This window comes from Homalodisca vitripennis, chromosome 3 (genome assembly GCF_021130785.1).
Source record: "Homalodisca vitripennis isolate AUS2020 chromosome 3, UT_GWSS_2.1, whole genome shotgun sequence".
NCBI classification, from domain to species: Eukaryota; Metazoa; Arthropoda; class Insecta; order Hemiptera; family Cicadellidae; genus Homalodisca; species Homalodisca vitripennis.
Window position 1 is genome coordinate 190,050,875 of NC_060209.1, and position 17,648 is coordinate 190,068,522.

The window sequence follows — 17,648 nt, forward strand, 5'->3', positions numbered from 1 at the left end:
GATCTATTCTTTAAGTAAGAGCTAAGTACATCTAAAGCTATCCCTTTAATATTATAATGTTCTAGTTTTTTAATCAAAATTTTATGAGACACTCGGTCAAAAGCTTTGCTAAGGTCACAGAAAGTTATAGCAGCAAAGTCTTTCTTTTCATAACAGTCTAGAACCATATCAACCAAAGAAATAACAGCTTGAGCTGTTGATAACCCTTTTCGGAATCCAAATTGTTCTCTACAAAGCAGATGTTCCATTTCCAAAAATTGTAATAACTGTTTACATATGACTAATTCCATGACCTTAGACAAAACCGGCACAATAGCAACTGGCCTGTAATTTCCTATTTCATTCCTTTTACCTTTTTTAAAAATAGGATGAACTTTGGTGATTTTTAAAACATCAGGAAATATTCCTAAATTTAAACAATTATTAATTAAAACAGTCAATGGTGTTACAAAATAAGTTATTGTTTGTTTAACTAAACAATTCGTCATACCAAAATGATCCATGCTATTTTTAGGAGCTAATTGTTTTATTATATCTAAAATATCACAGTCTGTTATACCTCTAAAAATAAAACAGCTTGTATCATGAGGCACAATTTTTCTGACTTAAATAATACTTAAAACTATAATTATTTTGGTTCACATTTACATATTCCTTGGCAACATTTATAAAAAATTCATTAAAATCATCAGGCTTAAAATAATTATTTACACTTTCCTTTGTTTTACACTTTTTATTTCTATTTACAATACTCCACAATGCCCTTGTTTTATTTTTGGCATTATTTATTTAAACTAGTATTTGCATGCTTTTTTGCCTCTTTAATTTTACTTCTGTACATGTTTTTCAAGGTATTATATTCATTTTTGTACCATGCAATATTCGTTTCTTTTGAAAAATGGTAGAGAATATCTAATCTATCTTTGATTCTTTGAAGCTCAGAATTGTACCAATGACACTTCCTATCTATTTTTTTATTTTTTGTTCTATTTTTCACAATAGTTACAAAGCATATATCAAAGTAATACTTTAGGATATGTACAAATGTACTAAAGCCAACATTAACATCGTCTGCCATAAGTACTTCCTTCCAATTTTCTTTCAATAAATAATATTTAAATTCTCTAATGCCTGCTTCAGTTATTTTAGTTACAGTTTTAAAACTCTTATCATAAAAATTACTTTCAAGATCAACCTCAAAAGAATATGTAAAAACTTGTGCAAGGTGATCACTGACATGCTTATTAACTACAATCGTTGTATAATTATTATCAAGAGAAGTAAAAATATTATCCAGGCATCTGAGACCTCTAGTAGGCTCAAAAACTGTTCCTTTTATTCCATACATACAACAGAGATTTACAAAGTTTACTGCATTTTTATCATTCATGCCCAGAAAATTCATGTTAAAATCACCACATATAACACATTGCTTATTTAAACGATTTATGTAACTTAATACTTTCTCCATGATGTCAAAGAAAATTTCAATATTACCATTACAACTACGATATACAGTTACTAATACAAGCTCAACTTCCAAAATTTCGACACATGCAATTTCACAATCTAGCTCCATAGAGAGCCCATTGATGTCATCCATTATTTTAAGACGTGTTGGATCATACCTAGAAAAAATTACTGTACCTCCGTGGATCTTAGAAGTTCGACAATAACTGGTTACATGTTTTAAGTCATTAATTGAGTATGTACATATCTCATTATATTCCATCCAGTGCTCAGTAAGACATAAAAAGTCTAAATTTAATTCAATTGAAACATTTTCCAAAATACTTATTTTATTAGAGAGGCATTGACAATTTTGATGGTAAATTGTGAAATTTGATTTTTCAGAACCATTTTTCAACTTTACATCATCTTTATTTTTCTTAATATAATTAGTTTGACCATTTATCTTATTTACATTTCCTGACAAGATACTAAAACTATCATTACTTAAAGTAGGTGTACTAGTGCTCATGAAATCAGTTGATGTTATATATTGACAGTTGTTTCCAGAAGACTGTAGTTTTCCAACAGAGATTCGGTTCCTGGAGCAGGCGGCTGGTCTTCCTTCGGTCCCTGAGAACTTTTTATACCCATCTGTGGAGATGCTACTGTCTCAGCTATCATATTAGATAACCATCTCTTACCCTTGTGGTTAAGGTGTTGTCCGTGTCGTGTATGTAACTGTCTCACCGCATTACTTGCTCTAACCAACGAAACATTGCTGAACTGTTCACTGAGTTCCTTAAGACGCTTATTGGTTTTTACCACTTCCTTGTTGACGCAGGACCAATTTGCCAAGTCGTATCTAATAGGTAGGTCTACTAAAACTACATTAGTGTCCTTTGTTTCATTAAGAGTTTTATGTAAAATCTCAAGAAAGTTGTCTGCTTCATTTTTTGCCACATCATTACTTCCGCAAACAACAACTAAAGTATCACTTTTACTAAGGTTATCTTCTTTTACATTTATTACTTTAAGTATATCTTCAGTAAGTCCACCAGGTCTTACAAAACCTACTGCCTCATGTGTTCCCTGCACTGCATTCAGATGCCATGCTAAATCACGACCATGGCTATCAGCGCAGATGAGTAAATTTCTTTTATCAGTAGATTTAGCAACAGAATGAGCAGTGTTAATTTTTTCTTCTACTTCGTCAGCCGAATCCTCATCAACACTGTCGTCACCATCCTCAAGTACTTCATAGTGATTGTTTATATCAACTTCTTCATGCACTATTTGATGTTTCAGAAGGCTATGTGTTTGAATTTTTCCTTTTTTACTTTGGAAATTCGGTGTAGAGTGTGTTACTGGGCTATATTCTTGGCTTATCTCAGCATTTAATTCTTCATTTTCTTGTTCTATTCCCAAAGTAACATCATAAGACATGCATCATATGTACACATGGCAAAGTAAGGATGTAACATTTTTTTTAATAACGGTTTTACATGTTCTTGAGTTGCAATGACGTATTGTTCTAATAATTGATTTTTGACTAATAAAGAGTTTTTGCACATCTGAACAATTACCCCACAAATTAATTCCATAACTCAACACATCAAGTATACATGGGCATATTCACATTCAATTTCCATAGATGTTATTCTAACTAGTATCAAATCAAATCAAATCAAATCAAAATCTTTATTGTCTTTAGGCATATAGCAATCGACATGGTCATCATTTTATGTTACAAATCATAACTTGTCATAGTTAATGTTTATACTACTTAGGTAGGACTAACTAGTGTAAATTGATAATATAAAACATCATTTTTGCTATACCTAATTCTTGAATTAAAATAACATTGATAAATATCAAATAAAATCTTAAACTAAATAATAAACTAAAATAAATAGTCAATAAATAAAATAAATAAATCTTACATACGAGGGCTGTTTTTTTTTTCAAGTTCCGTTTGTTTCTCCAAATAACCAGCGTAGTGGCGGGAGGCGGGGCTGCGTGTTGTGCAATTGCGCCGCCGCTCCCCCACTACAACCAACGCCGTTGCCGGCTCCAATCCATCAGTCGTAGCCGAGCTACGGGCGAGTAAAGATGGCCGCTACGATCAATTCTCCCGCCAGTTGTGAGTTGCGAAGTGTGATTCGTTTCCTTCAAGCTGAAGGATGTAGTGCTGCTGAAATCCATCGCAGAATGAGTGTTGTGTATGGTGAACACTGTATGAGTGATAGCGCGATAAGAAAATGGTGTAGGCTATTTGCTGAAGGTCGAACAGACGTCCATGACGAAGGCGGTCAAGGACGCAAGTCGGTCGCTACTGCAAGTTTGGTTGAACGAGTTGACCAAGCGATCCGGGAGAAACGGAGGTTTACAATTGATGAACTTTCTACCGAATTTCCAGCCATTTCAAGGTCTTCCTTGTACAAGATTGTGACCACCGAGCTAGGGTACCGAAAATTGTGTGCCCGTTGGGTACCCAAAATGTTGAGTGAGGATCACAAAACGAAGCGAATGGCGTCAGCCCTAACTTTTCTGACGCGATATGACAACGAGAAAGACAGTTTTTTAAAGTCTATTGTTACTGGGGATGAAACTTGGGTCCTGTATGAAAATCCAGAAACCAAGGAACAATCAAAGCAATGGATGCACACTCACTCCCCTAGCAAGCCCAAAAAATTCAAGCAGACTTTGACCAAAAGGAAAACAATGGCTACAGTGTTTTGGGACCAAAAAGGTGTGCTTCTGGTTGAGTTCATGCAACAGGGAACAACGATAACAAAGGAATCATACTGTGAGACTCTACATCGCCTCCGGAGAGCAATACAAAACAAACGGAGAGGAATGCTGTCATCCGGCGTGGTCCTGATCCACGATAATGCACGACCGCATAGTGCCAATGTCACAAAACAACTTCTGCTCAAAAAAGTTCAAATGGGAAGTTTTCGACCATCCGCCGTATAGTCCTGACTTGGCGCCCAGTGACTATCACCTCTTTCGAGAAATGAAGGCGTGGTTAGGTGGACGACGCTTCGCTGACAACGAAGAGCTTCAAGCAACTGTAAGGGTCTACCTGAGCTCACTGGCGGCAGACTTCTTCGAGGAGGGTATAGGAAAGCTTGTCTCTCGCTACGACAAGTGCCTCAACATTTTTGGTGACTACGTAGAAAAAATAAGTAAGAAATTACGAATCTTTTGGTAATAAAATCATCTTTTTATCTCAATGTGTTTATTATTTATGGCCTATCGGAACTTGAAAAAAAAACAGCCCTCGTATATAACAAACTTACAAAACATTAATTTCAGAATTTGGCATGTTTAAAAATTCATCGATACTATAGAAGGGATGAGCAGCCAGCCATCTATGTAACTTACATTTAAAGAGACTAAAAGATAAATCTTTGGTTGAGAGTGGTAACTTATTATATAGTCTAATACACATTATAGTATGGCTAGATCTAATTTTTTCCAATCTTGTGAAGGGTACATCAAGACGATTACCATGCCTTGTAAATCTTTCATGGATTTCATTCCTTACATTATATGATAAAATATCTTTATGAATATATAACAACAAATAAAAATATATAGAGATTAAAAACAGTTAAAATACCTAAATTAATAAAAAGTGGTTTACAATTAGTCAGGTAGTGAGACTTGGTAATTATTCGAACAGCCTTCTTCTGTATCACAAGGATATCTTTAAGGTTGCTGGAATTGCCCCAGAAAATCAAACCATAGCTTATTATGGACTGAAATAGACCATGGTAAACAGTAACAATATAATGTTTAGGAACACAACTCATAAGACGTCTTAATAGATAAATCACACGAGATAGCCTAGTTGATATTTGTTCAATGTGTTTTGCCCATGACAGCTTACAATCAATGTACACACCTAAAAACTTGACACAATTATCAAACTCAATATCATCTTTAACAGGCCTAAGACTAAACAGAACTGATTTAGTTTTGTCATTATTTAAAAGTAAGTTATTAGCTGAAAACCAATTTGAAGCTAGTTCTAAGGTATTATTGACTTGTAATTGTAAATCAATGAAGTTTTTATCAATAGAAAGAAAATTGGTTTCATCAGCATACATACAAGTTTTAGACTGTTGAATATTAATAGGTAAATAATTTATTGCTATTAAGAACAAAAGAGGGCCCAATATAGACCCCTGTGGAACACCACATCTAAGCTCCCTAGCTGAAGACCACCGGCCATCAAGATAAACAGCTTGACTCCTCCTAGACAGATAAGATCTAAAAAATTGTTTTGCAGATCCACTGATGCCATACTGTTCCATCTTTTCAAGCAACAAGCTATGATCAACACAGTCAAAAGCACGGCTTAGGTCAATAAAAGTGGCCCAGGCATACTCTTTGGACTCAAAAGTGTTGAGAATCTCCCTTACTACAGTATCAATGGCAGATATTGTTGATCTACCTTGCCTAAAGCCAAACTGTTGATCAGACAAAAATCCATGCGATTCCAAGTACAGGCTTACCTGCTTATAGACAATGTGCTCAATTACTTTACCAAAGACTGGAATAAGCGAGATGGGACGGAAACTTGCTGGACTTGTTGTAGGCCCTTTTTTAAATACCGGTATTACTTTAGAAATTTTCAGACTATCAGGAAATACACCCTGCTTAAGGCATAAATTAATACTAATGGTAAGTGGTTCTGCAACATGATCCACTATTTCCTTCAACATATTGCTAGATAGGCCATAGAAATCCTTACTATCTGTTTTTTTTCATTTGACTTATAACAGACCTTATTTCAGAAACTGACACTTGATTCCACTTAAAACTATCTGGGTTTGCAAACATTGGGCACATTTCAGTAGCCAAAACTGAGCTAGGCTTTTTTATATTAGACCTTATTTCAGTTATGGAATCAATAAAATAATTATTAAAACTATCAGGGTTTAAGTCCCAGTTCGACTTATATTTAACTGTATTGTTAATATCATTAACAATGGACCAGGCAGCTTTACACTTGTTATTTGAGTTTTCTATAAGATTAGCATTGTAATTTATTTTTGCTTCATCAATGGCTGCTCGATAAGACCGTTTAAGTCTGGTATAACAATTTTTATCACATATAGACATAGAAACTTTGTACTTGTCATAAGCAACCATTAACAAAGATCTAAGATATTTTAAATCGTCATTAAACCAGTTACCCCTGTTTTTAGTTTTATTATTGGGCATACAACTTAAATCCTTAAGAGGAAAAATATTATCAAAGATATACATAAATACCCTAAAGAACCTATTAAAAAAGGCATCAGCATCATTAAAACACAAAACACTAAAACATAATGTATGATTCCAGTTGATCCTTGAGAGTTCATTCCTTAGTTGAAAGGTTTTGTCCCGTGAGTAAACTCGCTTCTTCACCGGTTGACTCCTTACAGGTGCTGGGTGGACAGTTGAGGAATTACTGGTGACATAGACCCTGAACCATAGCGCGTTGTGGTCTGAATATGGGAAATGTTCCACAAAAGAAAAATAGTTTTGAAGTGGGATATTTGAAAAAACATTATCCAAACACGCATTAGAACGAGTAGGTTCAGAGTTATGACAATACATATTGAATTGTCTCAAAAGATTTAGAAATTCTTTGACAGACCTAACATCTTTGGTTACATCAAACTGAGCATTAATGTCACCACCACACACCAGTCTATAATTAGCCCACTTATCAGTCAAAAATGTCAAGAGACTTTCAAGTTTTTCCAAAAACAAACACTCATCACTTGCAGGAGTACGATACAAACTTATAACAATAATCTTGAGTTCGTCAAGCAATAAAGCACATGCCTCAAAATGATTGTCAACACAAAAAGACACAATATCAATATTACAACATTTTAGCCTATTAGAAGCATAAATAAGTGTACCACCATAATTATTAACTTTTCTCTGATATATTGAAACTAAATTAAAGTGTTTTATGCTACAGGCATTAATTTCAGAACTGCTCAGCCAATGCTCGGATAAACAAATAATGTCACAGTTATTATTCATAATCACAGACTCAAGAGCGTTTAGCTTGCCAAGCAATCCGCCCTGAATGTTTAAAAATAAAAAGGACAAAGGAAAACTGTTCAAAAAACTAGACTCAGAACTAGCTGTTCCCAAGCCTCCTGACCCAGGGCCTGTGTTAAGCTGTAGATTTCTTATAACATTGGGCTCAGTTCTTAATGTAGTCTTAGGTTCTACCGAAGAGGGGATCTTAGAGGACAAGAAGAGTTTCCCAGAGACATACATCCAACGTCTTTTTGTGACTTAAGAGCAGGACTAGTATTGTCCATCGGAATAAACTTAAGTTCAAAATCTTCTACCGCCTTAATTATTTGATTAGACAACCATTTTTTCCCTCTAAGATTAAAATGCATCCCATGCCTTGTATGAAGAGTCCTTTCAGCCTTACTAGCCTCTACTAAAGCTAAATTTGGATTTTTGCTACATAGTTCCTTAAGAATTGAGTTAGTTTTATTAACTTCCATGTTTACACATGACCATTCCACCAGATCATACCTTGTTGGCAAGTCTACCAAAACTATCTTGCAGGTTCCATTAACTCTCTTGAGAATATCAGAAACTCCATTGATGAGTACCTGTGACTCATTCTTTGCCACATCGTTCGTCCCACACAAAAGAACCAGAGTGTCTTCCTTGTGAAGTTCTTCTAGATTGTTACACATTTCTATCACTTGTTTTGAACCAGCACCGGGTCTGACAAAGCCAACAGCCTTATGTTTATCCTGTTGCGAGTTTACATACCACGACAAATCCTTGCCATGGCTGTCAGCACAAATCCATATTTTCTTTTCAGTATTTCGTCCGGAAGACTCAGGCCCCATACCAATCTGTATACTCTCTTTTTCAACCATATTTTCCTCTTCGACTTCCAATACCTCAAAACGGTTAGTGGAATTAAAACTATAGTTTGACCTTCTAAGCCTACGCTTAGACTGATTTAGTTTTAAATTATTTCTTTTGTTTTGTTTCTTCTTAACTGTACTAGAATAATGTTTTATTCAAAGCATACCAGGTTGAATTAAGTTTCTTATTTCATTTATTGATATGGTCAGAAAATTTAATTTAGTCTCAAAATGTATCCCTAAAAATTTTACTACTTGTGTATTATTACTAAACCCTTTACAAAATGACTATTTCTGAGTTTAAAGCGTAATGTATTAGTCTTATTTCGATTTAACAACAGACCGTGAGTAAGGAAAATTTGGTTAGGTTTCTCAATGACATCTCTGGTGTCAAGTTCTATGTCACAACATTTTTTGTCTAATTAGAACAGTTGTATCGTTTGCATATAAAAAGAGGCTACAAACTTCTTTAGGGAGGTAATTTGGCAGATCATTGACATAAACAATGAATAAAAATGGGCCTAAGATTGACCCTTGGGGTTCATCATGTTTTATATCTGCCCAATTAGAGCAATACTTTCCTGATTTATTAGTAATAACTGGCATCTGTTTACGGTTAAATAAATAAGAATGTAATAGTGTAAGAACTGTGCCTTTGACACCCATTCTTCTTAACTTTGTTAGCAGCAGTGTATGGTTTACACAATCAAAGGCCTTAGATAAGTCACAGAAAATGCCTGTAGTGTAACTTGACTCATCATTACATTGTTTGATACTTCAATGTATTAATTTTTAGTGCAATTGTCCTCTGTATGATTGGATTTTGGTTGTCTTTAAACAGTTTTTAACATTTACAACGTTTTGGTTTTTGGTTTAGCCATTTCACTTACAATGATTGATGATAATAGCAAAACCGTTATTGCTGTAGGAGTTATCTCGACACAACTATGTGACCCCGACCTCTTATCTAGAGCTGCTGCAGAGTTTCGCTGCCATGCTGACCAAGAGGAAGGCTGAGATGCTGCAGAGTATCTTACGACTCCAGACTGGCAAGTTCCTCATTATTATCTGTAACTAATTTGTGTACATTTAAAAATAGGATACAAAAATCCTCGAAATGTAGTTGTAATTCCACAATTATGTGAAAGGGATGGTCGTATGATGTAAAAGGAAAGGAAACCAGATTTAGAAGCAAGTTGGAGAAAAGTGTTTCCTTTCCTCAAAGGAACTGGAGGACTTCCTAAGGCCTCAGAAGGCATCAGGAGCTAGTTAGCTTACAATAGACTCTCCACAAATAATTATTTTGTTGGCCAAGATTCAATCAGGTTCTTTTCCTTATATATTCCACTCTCTTTTACCATTCTTTAATACAATAAGGTGGAAGTCCGCCTTGTTCAAATAATAAAGGTGCTATGAGCTAGGGAAGGTACTGCAACGAAAGAATGTACTGAAGTCAAATTTTGTCACCGATGTTTAATGTTAACTTTCCACTCCATAATTTGTTCTCTTTTTACTCTTTGAATAAAGATGCCACACGTTAAAATCTCATATGATTGTACTTAGTTTGTTTATTGATTTATTTATTTTCTCGTTTTTACTATGGTTACATATAAGACCAATGTTAAAATATTCATTAACGCTCAGCCAAATTCCATCTAGTGACATGCATCATCACCGAACTCGATGTTGCCTTTAAAGAAAGGAAGCTTCAAGTTTTAAGTCTATTGATTAGTTCGTTTTCGAGAGATTGTGCGGACAGATAGACAAACAGAAATAAAACTTTGAAGCCTTTTGAGTGATAAGTTTTTTTAATGCCCAGCCAATAACTATTAATACTGAAGAACATTCAGTATTTTCAAGAGCATATATCCTATTCCTCAAGTTACTAATCAAACTGTTTGTGATCTGAATATGTCATAACTCAAAGATCTCAGTTATTTTGGAATTAATATATCAACTTAATCGTACCTATAATATGGTTCACTGAAGCACTCCCATGAACTTACTATATGAACAAAATGACCAGTAGGCAAGTAGGAGCTCCATAGAGACAAACATATTTGTATTATGATGATTTTATGAAGACAATACTGTTAGTTATGGTCCTTAAATAAATAAACTAAATCTTTCAATGTTCCTTTCTTATTGTAGTCTTTATGTAGTTGGTATATGTTAAAACGATTGTCTGTACAGGTCTAGACAAGTTGTTTAACACTGCAGAGATGGTGAAGGTGATGCAGAAAGAGTTGGAAGAGATGAAGCCTCAACTGGAATCTGCTCAGGTTGCAGCTCAAGAGATGCTAGTGGAGATTGAAGGAGACAGGGTCAGTGCAATTTGAACAATAAAAATTTTATATTTTAACATCTTTCATCTTGAAGCTTCTCAAGCAAAAAATTGCAGTTTCAGTAATTTTGTTATGTATTTAGAAACTTTTGAGGTTTACTAATAATAAAAATTTCCTCTTCACTCTTTATTTAGCTGTAATTCTCTAATACAGTTTTTTTCATTGACTCTAAAAGTCATAAGCAAGACCTCTAATTGTTGATAATAAATTCAAGTGAACATTTTTTGAACAGCACTGTAATTCCAGAACCGCTCTGGAATTTGTGCTGGTTCAGTTCAATTCAATCCACTAATTCTCAATTTGTAAAGTACAGAACATATACACAACTATAGAATATACTAGAACGGCGTTAACAAAAATTATAAATTACATAATGTATAATAATGGAGTGTAAGGCAATAAGCAAAACTGAAGTATAGAGGCTTACTTTAAATGCAAAATATAAATATCTATTATTTATAATGTTAAAATTAATAGTATAACTAATAGTATTACTTTAGAGTAATAAAAGATCAATAAAATGCTTTTATACATTCCACAAAGTATTAAATAAAGTTTTAAAATATTCATTATTTAGTGGGTTTTCTAACAAATATTTTTGTTTGAATTTAGTTTTGTTGGTTGTTTTTTATATGTTGGCGTAAATAATTACAAAATATGCCACCCTGACACGAAGGAGTCTTTTTTAAAGTACCCGATTATGTTGAACAGAATCAACTCCCCCTCTATGTCATGTGTCATAAGTATAGGAGTTTCCCAGATGTGGTAACTTTTCAAATGATTAGTGAAAAGGATTATTGTTTCAAATACGTAATGTGAGTACACAGTTGTAACAGGTCAAATTACGACATTTGAATATTCGCGGGGAATTGGCAGACTGTGACGTCAATGAATCGGCAGACTGTGACGTCAGTGAATCACATGTTGTCGGAATTGAGATTTATTTAATAACGAAGAAATTTATTAAACTTTATTCGGGAAAAGATTTGATTAATTAAAATGAAGTAAACATAACCAAAATTCGTGTTTTACAAAAACATTAAATAGAATTACGCAGAAAAGCCAATTGTGGTATGAATGACTTGTATATTGATGACATCATAAAGCACATGTTGCTAAAAATTTAAATAAAAAGCTTTGAAAAAATAATAAAAAGAAAATAGAAATACTTAAATTGATTAATTATAGTAAACGTAATAAATTTCGACAATTATAAAAAAAGAATTAAAATAAATTTATTCGTGAAGACGCTGATTTGAACGAGAGAGGGGATGAGTATTGTTTTGAGTCGGTATCCGTCGTTTTATACAGAGATTCGCTCTTCTTTCACCAGACTCGAAGCAAGGAGGTTGTGTTAGTTCTCCTGGGATAGTAATGATCTGTTGTATAGTATATTGAAATTTAATCAAGGATGGGATATTGTTTAGACTTTTCAAATTATCAAAGCACTGCAAGGTGAGTGAAATTATAATATGTGTTGAGAGTGTGACATTTAATAAATTAATCTCGTGGTCACTTGGTTTGACTTTCTTTAAATATCCCTTTTATAAAAAGTGTGGAGTGATGTTAAATTTTGTAATCATTACTTAACATATTTTGGAACCCTGACATACACACAGACTTGTCTCTGGTGATAACACCAGAGACGTTCAAATCTAATAATTTTTTAGTAATACCGAGGGAATACAGCTAGCATTGGGCAAGATGGCGACCGATACCATGATGAGCAACATGGTACAACAACGTGCCACTGGTGACAAGGGGCGTACAACTACATGGTGAGTCAATAACTCTAAAGAACTGACTTTCAGCAAATTATCGCAACCAACGTGGGGGTGACACATAGCAAATTGGCGTTATAATCTGCCACTCTCATCAAATTGACATCACTTCAAATCTGAAATACATCACATACATATGTTTTGGTCTCTGAAGTGTAATTTTATAGAATTAAAGCAGTAATGTCAATTGTTTTACTTTACTGATTTAACAATGTATATGCATGCATATGTCTTTCTTTCATAAAATCCCTGGAAGATACAAACACTATCATACTGACATCTGTCACATGTACAGGAGGTGGCAGAGAAGACTCGCCAGGAGGTGGAGGTCCAGGAGGCAGACGCAGCCCAAATGGCAGCTGAATGTCAAGCTATTGCAGATGATGCCCAGGCTGACTTAGGTACATAGAATAGAATATATTTATTTCCATATTATGCATGTAAATTGTATAACAAGATGAAAACTTGGAAAAAAATAATAACCCCCATTTATCAGTATTCAGTGGTTATTTTAGTAATTTAATTATAATATAATTACTAATTATTTAATTATAATTTAGTTTTGCCATTATTTATTAGCATTTTTCCACTTTTGAAATTACACAACATTTTACATACGAATAGAGAAAAACCAATTGTTTTTAAATAACTTGAGTACAAATAAATTTGTTCAAAGTAAAATTGTAAGTTTGTGCAAAATAAGTAACAACATATAAATGCCAATGAATTCCATATGGTATTTTCTGAAATGTGGCCAATAACACCAAAACTTCTGTTTCTTAAGCTTTAAAACACCTAATACAACTTTAACTTTATTATTGCCTTCTAATGGTTAATACATCCTGAAAAACAGGGTGGGCTTAAAACATTACAGTACCGTAGAAGTAGCCAAAGTACAGTTTAATAACACAGCTAATGTCTATAAATGTTTTAGTTTTGTATTTAAAAGTGAATTGCTTTCCATAGTTATAAAATACAACAAAAAGACCTACTCGGATTGGGCAAATCCGTATTCATTGTTAGCAGTTCATGAAGTGGTGCACTTCAACTCCCAACCTGCACCAGAAATGCAACCTTGTACTGGTGCAACAGAACAACTCTCCCTCTCTTGGCCTTTTACACAAGTCAAGACAAGAGATGTCCTTTACCCCATGATCCCAAAACACAGATACATATTTTTTGTCCAGCACTAGAAGTTAAAAACACAGAGTTAATATCTTTGCTATTAAGAGTTGTCTTAACGAAAGTACCTACATTTTTCTTTATTCTGTATTCAATTAAAAAATGAAAACTTTTCTACTAATAAGGATTGAAATTGAACACTTAAACATGTTAATTTCATAGTGATACAAAATTCAGTACCTAACTATGTTTTTCTTAGTTTGACATCATGCGCATAGATTTGTTGTCCAAGATGAAACATTTACTTCTTATTTAGTAATATACATATATTGTGTAAAATGTTATAGAGGAAGCAATGCCAATGCTACGTGCTGCCGAGGACAGCCTCAAGGCCCTCAACAAGAATGATATCACTGAGGTCAGAGCCCTCAAGAGACCTCCTGCCGGGGTCATATTGGTATTAGAGGTCATATGCATAGTAAAAGACATCAAGCCAAACAAGGTGTGTTCACCTCTTCTTAGACTTTACAATGTCTAATAAATGTCTATGTAGCCTTCTGTTTTGTTTTGTGAACAGGGAGTAGTTTTTATCATCAGAGTACAAGTCTACATAATGACGTACCTACGATATATAACTGTCATCTCATAAAAAAACATCAATTGAATGTATTATAATACTGAAAAAAGTTATAACATACAATTTTTTATTTTAAATTTAAATTAAAAACAGTGAAGGATTTTAGTATCCAATATTTTTTAGTGGTTTACAAAAAAAGAGTACTAGTGACAATAGCTTACTCTTCTTAATGTAATAGGCTGTAAAGTCAAGCACTAACTCCAACATTTTGTGGTTACACGATGGTCCCATAGAGGTCTCAGTAATTGTAAAACGTGGCATAACTGCTGGCAGGTGGCGGGCTCTAAGCCGGGAGAGAAGGTCCTGGATTACTGGGAGCCGGGCCGCCTCATGCTGTCGGACCCCGGAGCCTTCCTCACCTCCCTAATGAACTACGACAAGGAAAACATGACAGAGGCGCTCATCGCCAAACTCGAACCCTACATCAACAACCCCAACTTCCAACCAGCAAAAATCATCACTGTATGTTGACTATGGAATATCAGTTTGTTTTTATATCATCTTCCTATTTAAGAGCTCTTAAGAACTAATCTAACTATTTTATTCCTATTGCGTATACTTAGTAGTCTAGTTTTTCAGAGGTTTTCGTCTAATTTAAATCAAATAAAATAAAAAATTTCCATTCATGTTGTTGAATGAAATTTTTAAGAAGTGTTGTTCAATAGATACTAAATATATCTGCTCAATAACTTCGTCTAATGAATCTAAAATCACAGGAGTGGGCCTAGTTTGATTAAGCTAAGCCTTCGCCAATAATCAAATCGTCACTTAAACTGGTATTTTCTTTCACTTTTACTTGATTGTATGTACATGGAATATTCCTGGATAAATTTTTTTAAGTGTAAATCAACGGCCATTTCTATTAGTACCACTGACTAGATCCAACGAATTCTTTTAACTGGTCCTAGTAAGGAATCTAAGTATGATGTCTAAATAGATATTGTCTTTTGTTCAGGTACATCAGGCCTCTCCAGGAAGGATGAAAAATACATTTCAGTACCTCTGACTGCTAGTGTTTATAGATTGTAGAGTACAAATAAGTCATAAGCTGCTGGTCACTGTGTTTTACAGGTGTCGAAAGCGTGTACGTCGCTGTGCATGTGGGTGCACGCCATATACAAGTACTACTTTGTGTACCGTGCAGTGATGCCGAAGAAAGCTGCGCTGGCAGTGGCCAAAGCAAAATTGGATGAAACTGAAGCTGTTCTTGCCCAGGCTAAAGCCAGAATGCAACAGGTAAAGTATTTTGCAACTCCATTTTACAGCACAGCTCTTGTAAAAGATTAGGAAAAGAGGATAAGAAACATTAATTATTGGAGTAGAGCCTGAGGATTAAGACAATCTAAAATGTTTATCTCTCCTTATGCTAAAGGTGTGAGCAGCTCTCCTAGATCAGAGTAAGGAGGATATAAGACTGATATTAGGGATGTTGACAGGACATGGCCCCCTAAGTAAACATCTTATGAGGGTGGGCCTTAACCAGACTGACGAATGTAGACTCTTTGGAGAAGACGAGGAATCAGCGGAGCATATTTGGTTAAATTGTCCTGCCATATCAAAATTCGGAAAAAATTCCTAGGAGCATATCTCCTCAGCCCCAAGGACATCAGAGAACAGGAGCCGTCAAATCTGATCGGCTTCTGTAAAAGTCTCAGATTCTGAGGACACAAATATAAGTAAGGGAGGCGCAAAGGTCCTTATTAGGACTAAGCGCGGGGACAAACAGTCTTTTTCCCTCAGGATAAAAAAACTTTTATTAAAATTACATGATAATATATTCTATTTGTATAAGACTGAATGAATGAAAACAAAAGTACTTTTTATAAAGAGGACGAAGTGGAAAAAGAATCGAATTTGTTGGATAAGTGGTGTAGAGCAGGCTAAAATGTTTTTCTTTCTAATAGCAATATTGCATATTTGATTACTACTTTAAAAATATTGACATTTATTAAGATATTGAATTGTGAAATAGGTTATTCTCTTGTAACATGTTAATATATGTAATAATGGAATTGTGTTTTTGATTTTTTACATTCTGTGGTTTGATGATTATCAAGTTATGAGGCTCTAGTAATTTATTTTCGCCATTGTTTAGCTCTCATTGTAAGTGCATATTTTGTATATTTTTGATGTTTTTGTGGTGCTATAACACATTTATAGGATCCAGCTCATGTCATTGCTTTGAATTTGAAGAGTACCTACATTCCTTGCCCTTGACATTCTATATGCTGGAGTAGATGGAATCATCACTGTTCTTTCTATATTTTTTCCTGCATCGCTTTATGTCTTTTTTCCTGACATTCAGGTGATGGACAGATTGGCAGTGCTGGAACAGACACTGCAGGACACGATGGACCGCAAGAACGAGCTGGAAGCGAACTCCCGGTTATGCGAAGAGCGCATGAACCGTGCATTCCGATTGGTGAATGGATTGTCAGATGAGCGTCTGCGCTGGATACAGACCATCGAAAACATCAACGAGAATATGAAGACATTGGTCGGTGACATTTTGATCAGTGCAGGTGTGCCTTTAATAGCTATTCTATTTTACTTTTAATGTTTCCCTAGTAAAACTTAAAATCATCCCTTAAAATTAGGAAGTTTCATAAAATATAAACAAAAAGGTTGTCCAATTATTTGGTTATTTGAAGGGTGGCTTCAGTGCTTTTTTCTTGACAGTATTCATGCAATATCCAAATCAATTTTGATACTAGTTATAGCGTGTGAAAAAATAAAATTTCTCTCCTGTATATCTCTGCAATATGACTGGTAGCCTTACTCAATATCAAGTAGTTGATTTTTTGTTCTGCACATGCTGTTTTGTTCTGTGTACATATCAGTCCATTTATTTGCTCTCAAAAAGCCCATAATATACTTCTCTGTAAATCTAAGTGGCAGGATTTTTTTTCTCTTAGAACAAGAAGCTTATAAATTGCACCTAGTCCTATAAGGACCTTTGCGCTGCTTCCGAAGTGACAGGATATTCTGGATGGGTAAGGTTGGGGGTAGAGGCTGCCTATCGAGATCCATAAGGAAGAATTTAGGGCACTAATCTCAAGTCATGTCCCCTCAAAAGAAGGGGAGGCCAGCTCTGAACAGCCTCTCCAGTCAAAGCAGGCAGGGGGAGGCACTCCCTTATGTCAAGGCTGGCAAAAACCTTTGACTCTTAGGGAACAAACCCCACCAACTCCAACATTTATCTCCAGCTGTAGACTAGACCTATTGAATTACCCTTGCGCCCGAGAATCTCGATATTTGCTGTTAGTGAAGTGCCGCTCCTGGACATTAAAAGGTTGCCCAGATTTAAGTGAGACGTCGGTTTTAGCTGTGCCCAGTGTGGGTTCAACTGGAAGGTATAACCCAACCAGAAGTGATCCCTGCTAGGTCAATGGCAGGA

General features: G+C 34.8%; 1 protein-coding gene across 1 annotated transcript in view; it reads left to right on the plus strand.

The window, feature by feature from the left end:
* The first annotated feature begins 2,631 nt into the window (after nt 1-2,631).
* LOC124358520 (dynein axonemal heavy chain 1-like) overlaps nt 2,632-17,648 on the plus strand; it is a 61,345-nt gene continuing 46,328 nt past the window's right edge. Inside the window, exons 1-8 of the mRNA XM_046810816.1 lie at nt 2,632-2,712; nt 9,295-9,415; nt 10,560-10,690; nt 12,788-12,893; nt 13,962-14,116; nt 14,525-14,713; nt 15,323-15,487; nt 16,557-16,773. Coding sequence (XP_046666772.1) covers nt 2,632-2,712; nt 9,295-9,415; nt 10,560-10,690; nt 12,788-12,893; nt 13,962-14,116; nt 14,525-14,713; nt 15,323-15,487; nt 16,557-16,773 — 1,165 coding nt within the window. The remainder of the gene's footprint in view (nt 2,713-9,294; nt 9,416-10,559; nt 10,691-12,787; nt 12,894-13,961; nt 14,117-14,524; nt 14,714-15,322; nt 15,488-16,556; nt 16,774-17,648) is intronic.